This window comes from Lucilia cuprina, chromosome 4 (assembly GCF_022045245.1).
Source record: "Lucilia cuprina isolate Lc7/37 chromosome 4, ASM2204524v1, whole genome shotgun sequence".
Lineage (NCBI taxonomy): Eukaryota > Metazoa > Arthropoda > Insecta > Diptera > Calliphoridae > Lucilia > Lucilia cuprina.
The window spans coordinates 95,987,497-95,995,246 of NC_060952.1; the positions used below are offsets into that span (position 1 = coordinate 95,987,497).

The 7,750-nt window shown below is 29.9% G+C and overlaps 1 protein-coding gene across 5 annotated transcripts in view; it reads right to left on the reverse strand.

Moving 5' to 3' along the window:
• Window positions 1-235: 235 nt before the first annotated feature.
• Window positions 236-7,750, reverse strand: part of LOC111681814 (dystrophin, isoforms A/C/F/G/H) — a 186,243-nt gene continuing 178,728 nt past the window's right edge. For all 5 annotated transcript variants that reach the window (XM_046950141.1, XM_046950140.1, XM_046950139.1 and 2 more), the window contains one exon: window positions 236-412. In XM_046950141.1, coding sequence (XP_046806097.1) covers window positions 236-412 — 177 coding nt within the window. The remainder of the gene's footprint in view (window positions 413-7,750) is intronic.

A 7,750-nucleotide genomic window follows, 5' to 3' on the forward strand; every position in this document is an offset into this window, starting at 1 on the left:
TTCTTATTACATTGTCCTGCGGAGCGTATGATCAATATTTAATTTTCTACTTCATTTACATATTTTTGTTTTTTATATCTGACAACGGTGTGAGTGGCAAATAAAAAAATAAAAGAAAACATAAATTGTATTTACTTCATGTCAATCTGCTGTTGTTGTTATTTTTGTACTTTATCCCTTTCATTTTGTATATGTTTGTTTTTGTTACCCTCCTTCATTCACCCTTTATCCACACTTACCTGATTGCAATACTTTTTGATTTCAAATTATTCCAACGTTGATTCATTTCATCCAAACGACGCTGTAACATTACCGCATCTTCTTGGGAGGTGAGTGAACCCAAAAGTTTACGTCCTGTGCCATCGAGACGATCATAAACCACACGATGTGTTTCAATTTCCGATTGTAAATCCTACAAAAATAACAGAAAAAACGAGTTTTTTTTATAAATAAATATAAATACATAATATAAGCAAAATGTGGGGGGGAATGGAAAAGTATTATATGAATGAAAAAAGAGGAAATGAATAAGGAAGGATAAAATATATAAAATATTTGTGTGTATATATAGTTGTTAACTATATATTGTAGATTTTTTTTACTATAAATATAAAAACATTATATGAGGACAAATAAACTCTATATTACGGTTTGTATTTTTTTATTCATAAATTGCCGCTACATTTAAGAAATCGATAAAATAAAACTTTCCAAATATTTGTAACAAAACAAAATCTCTAATAACATTTAGGAGGAACTACGGGTAGTATGAGTACTAATTAATTTACAAATATTACTCATACCACCTGTAATGCCTAATTTAAATTCCTGCTAGTTTCTTTTTGTAGCATATTTTTAATTCGTTGTCATTTATCTATTCATTTTTATAGTTTTTTTCTTTGATTTTTTTCCCTACAACTCTCTACAAACAACAAATTTATTCATAAGTACTTGTATCACAACAAATAACAACAACGACAACAAACTACACATGTTTTCATTTATATAAATGCGTGTGAGAGCAGCAAGTATTTATTTACATAAATGTTATGTTAGCAGAAGAGAATATGTGAGAACTTGTTAGGAAAACAAGGAGGTTTTAACAGGTAAACAACTAAGAGTTTGTATGTATATGTTATGCTTTAATATAAACTTTATGTTTACGTTTATTTAAGTTTTGTACTCATTTCTAGAATTCGGTTGTTGTTTTTGTTATTATTGCAATACAACAAATCTAAACATTTTATTCGGTTTTTTTTCTAAGAGAAAGAAAAGGGAATTAGAGGTAACAGCAGTAGAGTGTAGTATAGTAAAACAAACGTTTAAACAAAATATGCAAATTAAAGTTTGTTTTTCATCAAAAATTTATAACAAAATTTGTATAGTTTTTTTTTAGCAAAACTATCCAAATATTTTCTGTTTCCTTATTTTATAGAAATTTTTAGATTTATTAACATAAATTTGAAACAAAAGTTATCTTCAGGTTTAAACAAGTTTGAAAAATTTTGATAAATGTTTTTTTTTTCTAGTTTGGATATAATTTTTTCATTTCGTTAAAATTTCTTCAATTTTAGATATATATTAATATTATTTTTCGACTCTTTAAAGTATATGTATATATTCTAGATCCGTATATATAATGGAGTCGCTTTAACCATGTCCGTCTGTCTGTCCGGGTGTATGGATGTCGATGTTCTTTACTTGAACACCTGCCATGTTGGTCGTATTTCAAGGTGATTTTTTTCAACCACTGGGTGGATTCTTAAAGGTGGAGGAGTCGATTTAGCCATATCCGTCTGTCTATCCTTGTGTATGAATATCGAAATGCTTTAAACGAACACCTGTCATGTTGGTCTTTTTTCAAAGTGATTTTTTTCAACCACTGGGTAAATCCTTACAGATGCCGAAGTCGACTTAGCAATGTCCGTCTGTCTGTCTATTCATGTGTATGAATGTGGAAGTGTTTTGCTCGAACACCTGCCATATTGGCCTTATTTACGTTGATATTTTTCAATCGCCGGATGAGCTTTTGCGACGACTCACCGTCGCCCCATTGTGCTTCATACATGCCGGTAGCAATTTATGCATACTTGCACTTTGCTCAAGTGCTAGAGCTATATAATATCTGAACATTGCTGTCACGTTGCTTAACTTCAACCATTTCGTGAGTTTTTGTAACAACTCACCCATCGCCCCATTGTGCTTTATACACGCCGGCAAACAATTTACGTATACGTGCACTTTGCTTAGTAACTTGAACTATCTAATATCTAACCATTGCTGCCATGTTGCTTAACTTCCCAGATGTAACCACACAGATGGGATATCCTCTGTTGAGTCGGCAATAGCACCTGAATACAAAACCGTTAAACCGAAGTATGAATCCATCAAATAATCCGAAAACTTTTTTCTTACTCACAGAGTACACACAGCGGTAAATGTGGTAAAACAGTGTTTACTCTGAACATACCTGGGCAAGGATGGACAACTCTATGGTATCATTTGTATGTGATTTGATCAAAATTCAACCCAGTACAACAGCATACGACAGACTTATTAATGGTATACGGCCTGACAAGATCCCAACTAAATTTTAACGCTTAATCGCATAATATTTTCTCTGTTGGGTATCTGTTGTCCTCGGCAACAGCACCGCACTTATACCAAATTATAGAAATCACCATCATTAACTGCAACTCACTCTTCCCGCGAATTTTTGGTTTAAATCAAAGACACTTAAAGCAACCTCTGGAACTGATCATCCAGGACATAGTCCTGCAGCTTACTAGCCATTCGTAGAATCACATAATATGGTAATTCTATGTCTAGACCCTATGTCAAATCATTCCAAGGACTATCCGAGGAGTGACATGACATCAACAGTTTATGGTCTTGTCAGACTAGAGGTAATGGTGAAACCAAGATGGGGTCTTTCATCAAAGTAAAATGCCCCCGGGGGGCAGTGTACGTGTGTATGTTAAAATCAGAAGATTCCAGATATCTATGATGTCTTTGTTTGTTGATGGTAATGGTACTTTTGGAATTTCCTATATTGAACCAATTTGAAAAATTTCTACTAAATTTGTTTTTTTTTTTGGACTTATTTCTGCAGAATTTGCTATATATACAAATATTCAAAACTTTTATAATAACTCTTAATTATATAGAACACTATTTATTTAAAATATTTTTAAAAATTTCTCTTTTCGTCCTAATGATGTCAAAAAAGCTTGAAATAAATAAAGAGACGAAAAAGGGCAAGCAAAAATGCAAACGCTTAACATAATAAAGTTGAATGACATTTACTTTGTTTTTTTTTTTATTATTTAAAAATTTTTCTCATGTTCGTATTTTTTTGACATTTTGTGAACTCTTTTGTAATCTCTATGTTTTTGTTGTTGTTGTTTTATGTTGTAAAACAAGCGTGTCTCTACCGTATGCTGCGGGCAAAGGATGAAAATATTTGTGTGACTAAATGTAAAGGAATGAGTGAAAATGTTGTAAAAAATACATGTGTATTGAAATTATAACTTTTTATGGGTCTCATGTGTGTTTGAACACAAATCGTATAAAAAATTCATGATGATTTTTGTTAAATATATGATTTTGTTTGTTCTTGTTGTTGTTGTTGTTCTTGCTGCTGTTACTATATTATGAAAGTTTTTTAATTAAGAATTTTTTTTGGTCGTCATATTTGTTAAATATTTACCCTATAGTATAGCAGGTCATAAAGTATTTGTTAATGTTTGTTAGAGGTTTTTCGGGTAACATATTTTTGTTTTGCTTTTTTTTTCGCAAAATATTCATAAATATCATTTAATTTATTTCCACTTAATGTATTTAATACAAAAACTAGAAACCTTTTTATTCTTTTAATTTCTCTAGCGTTTTTTTCCACTGTTTGTCATAAAATAGAAGCAGGTGTTTTAACTGTAACAAGGGATTTAGGTGGCATTAGTTGAGTAACAATATTTCGTTTTTTTATCTTTTTTTACCTCCATTACAGAAACACTAAGAAAACAAGTATAAAAAAGAAGTATTTTGAATAATGTCTACTCTTCATAATAAATAACAGCAACACAGAAAATGGTTACGTTCTTTTAAGAATGATTAAATGTCCATCTGGAAAAGATATACGAGAAGTAAAAGACTCTAACACAACATAATTTTCTATACAAAAAGTGAGAAAGAGTAATATAAAGAAAATAAGTTTCTTTTTCTTAATATGAATGTTAAAAGGCCTTTAGGAGTAGCAGACAAACAAACTGTCCCATTTAAACAATTGGTAGGGACAAGTAAAATAAATATATGCTTTAATACTTATTTCTCATATATTATTGAAAATATTCTTAATACAAGCGCCTTACATTAGGCAATGTTTTATGAAAATAAGAAATTATTCAAGAGAATTCTAAGGAATTAAAAATAAAGATGGAAGTAACATATTCTTATTAAACTCAACTCTTCTATAAAAAGAATAAAAATTGACAAGCAACTTTTCTATGGAAAAGAAGCTTGATTGACAAGCAACTTTTCTATAGAAAAGAAGCTTGATTGACAAGCAACTTTTCTATAGAAAAGAAGCTTGATTGACAAGGAACTTTTCTATAGAAAAGAAGCTTGAATGAAAAGCAACTTTTCTATAGAAAAGAAGCTTGATTGACAAGCAACTTTTCTATAGAAAAGAAGCTTGATTGACAAGCAACTTTTCTATAGAAAAGAAGCTTGATTGACAAGCAACTTTTCTATAGAAAAGAAGCTTGATTGACAAGCAACTTTTCTATAGAAAAGAAGCTTGGTTGACAAAGAACTTTTCTATAGAAAAGAAGCTTGCTTAACAAGCAACTTTTCTATAGAAAAGAAGCTTGCTTAACAAGCAACTTTTCTATAGAAAAGAAGCTTGCTTAACAAGCAACTTTTCTATAGAAAAGAAGCTTGCTTAACAAGCAACTTTTCTATAGAAAAGAAGCTTGCTTAACAAGCAACTTTTCTATAGAAAAGAAGCTTGATTGACAAGCAACTTTTCTATAGAAAAGAAGCTTGATTGACAAGCAACTTTTCTATAGAAAAGAAGCTTGATTGACAAGCAACTTTTCTATAGCAAACAAGCTGCTTTTCTATAGACAAGCAACTATATGACAAGCAACTTTTCTATAGAAAACAAGCTTGATTGACACACAACAAGCTTAATTGACAAGCAACTTTTCTATAGAAAACAAGCTTAATTGACAAGCAACTTTTCTATAGAAAACAAGCTTGATTGACAAGCACCTTTTCTATAGAAACCAAGCTTGCTTAACAAGCAACTTTTCTACAGAAAACTTTTCTATAGAAAACAAGCTTGCTTAACAAGCAACTTTTCTATAGAAAACAAGCTTGCTTAACAAGCAACTTTTCTATAGAAAACAAGCTTGCTTAACAAGCAACTTTTCTATAGAAAACAAGCTTGCTTAACAAGCAACTTTTCTATAGAAAACAAGCTTGCTTAACAAGCAACTTTTCTATAGAAAACAAGCTTGCTTAACAAGCAACTTTTCTATAGAAAACAAGCTTGCTTAACAAGCAACTTTTCTATAGAAAACAAGCTTGCTTAACAAGCAACTTTTCTATAGAAAACAAGCTTGCTTAACAAGTAACTTTTCTATAGAAAACAAGCTTGCTTAACAAGCAACTTTTCTATAGAAAACAAGCTTGCTTAACAAGAAAGCTTGTTTTCTATAGAAAAAAGCTTACTTGACAAGCAACTTTTCTATAGAAAACAAGCTTGCTTGACAAGCAACTTTTCTATAGAAAACCAGCTTGCTTGACAAGCAACTTGTAGAAAACAAATCTTTACTTGACACTTTTCTGTAGAAAACAACCTTTTTGACATCTTTCGATGCTTTAATCAAGAATTTAATTTTATAAAATAAGATTGTAACAAAGTGTCAATAAAAAGCTACGAAAAAATATATAAACTAAAAATTCCCTTTAAAAAATATCAAAAAAAAAAAAAAAAACTTCATCAGCTAGGACAAAACAGATGTGAGTTTTCAGAGAAATATTAAAAAAAGTAAAAAACAAACAGTCAACAACAAGTACACAACTTTTTTTACAACAAAAATAAAAATTCGTTGAACTTTTACCCAAGTGACACTATATCAAAAACACAACATCTTGGCGATAACAAAAAAAAAAAAAAGACAATGACAACAACTACAACAACAGAAACAAATAGAGGGTCCTTTAAGGAGTATAAAACTAACTAACGCGCATTTATATAAACACAAACTACGCGCTTAAACAAACACATACTATGTGTGAGTTTTAAAGATTGAAGTTAAAGAAGTAGAAGAATTAAAAAAAGATACACAAGCTTATAACATGTTATATTTGCTCATAAACAATATTAGTCCTGGTTTTTTGTTTTTGTTTGGCAAGAAAAAAAGGTTATTGTTAGAAAATTATGAGTTCGTTTTAATATTGTGTGATTTTTTTCATAACATTTTCATGTTTTTTTCGTGGTTAAGCCGGTAGAAGAAAAAAAAAAACAGAAAACTAAAACTAATAGCAACAATATAACAATAACTTTAACAAAAAAAATGACACTCATACCAACAGACGCACACACATAGACTCCCATTTGCACATAAACTTAATAACAGGGAGTATAAAAATAAAGCTAAAACTCTTGAGATTTAGGTTAATAGCTAAAGGCCTGTTAAAACAATAACAACAAAACAAGTCTCTCTATAACAAAAAGAACTATAAAAAATTGTACAACAGCACATAGACAGACATTTAGTCAGACCTTCTCTTCAATCCTCTAGCTATTGTGAGAAAGATTGAAAAACTAAATCTCGTATAGAAGTTGTATTATTTAGTTGCAAATATTACAGTTAAGGTGCGAGCATTTGTAATTTAAAAAAATAACAACAATAGCAAAACAAAAAGGAAAAAAGGATTTGTTTTTAGTTTTCATTTTGTGCACTGATTTAAAGGTGTGAAAAATGTTTTATTACTCCAGAGAGCAGTGTGTGTGTGTGTGTGTTTGCAGGATTTGCTATTACATTTGCAAACAAAAACCAACAATCATCAAGATAATAAAGGCAAATGTAGATTTTTTGTTTACAAAATTTAGCTTATTTATCCTGTAGTCCCCTTTTTTGGAATTTGTGCAGTTTTTTCACACTTTAATCCTTTGGGAAGGAAAAAGGAAAAATTGTTTTTTTTTAATTTGAGTTTAAGAAGATTAAACGATTTTTGGCTAAACACATAAATTTTCTATATAAAATAAGCTTGTTTAACAAGCAACTTTTCTATATAAAACAAGCTTGTCTAACAAGCAATTATTCTATATAAAACAAGCTTGTTTAACAGGCAACTTTTCTATATAAAACAAGCTTGTTTAACAGGCAACTTTTCTATAGAAAACAAGCTTGCTTAACAAGCAACTTTTCTATAGAAAACAAGCTTGCTTAACAAGAAATTTTTCTATATAAAACAAGCTTGTTTAACAGGCAACTTTTCTATAGAAAACAAGTTTGCTTAACAAGCAACTTTTCTATAGAAAACAAGTTTGCTTAACAAGCAACTTTTCTATAGAAAACAAGCTTGCTTAACAAGCGACTTTTCTATAGAAAACAAGCTTGCTTAACAAGCGACTTTTCTATAGAAAACAAGCTTGCTTAACAAGCAACTTTTCTATAGAAAACAAGCTTGCTTAACAAGCAACTTTTCTATAGAAAACAAGCTTGCTTAACAAGCAACT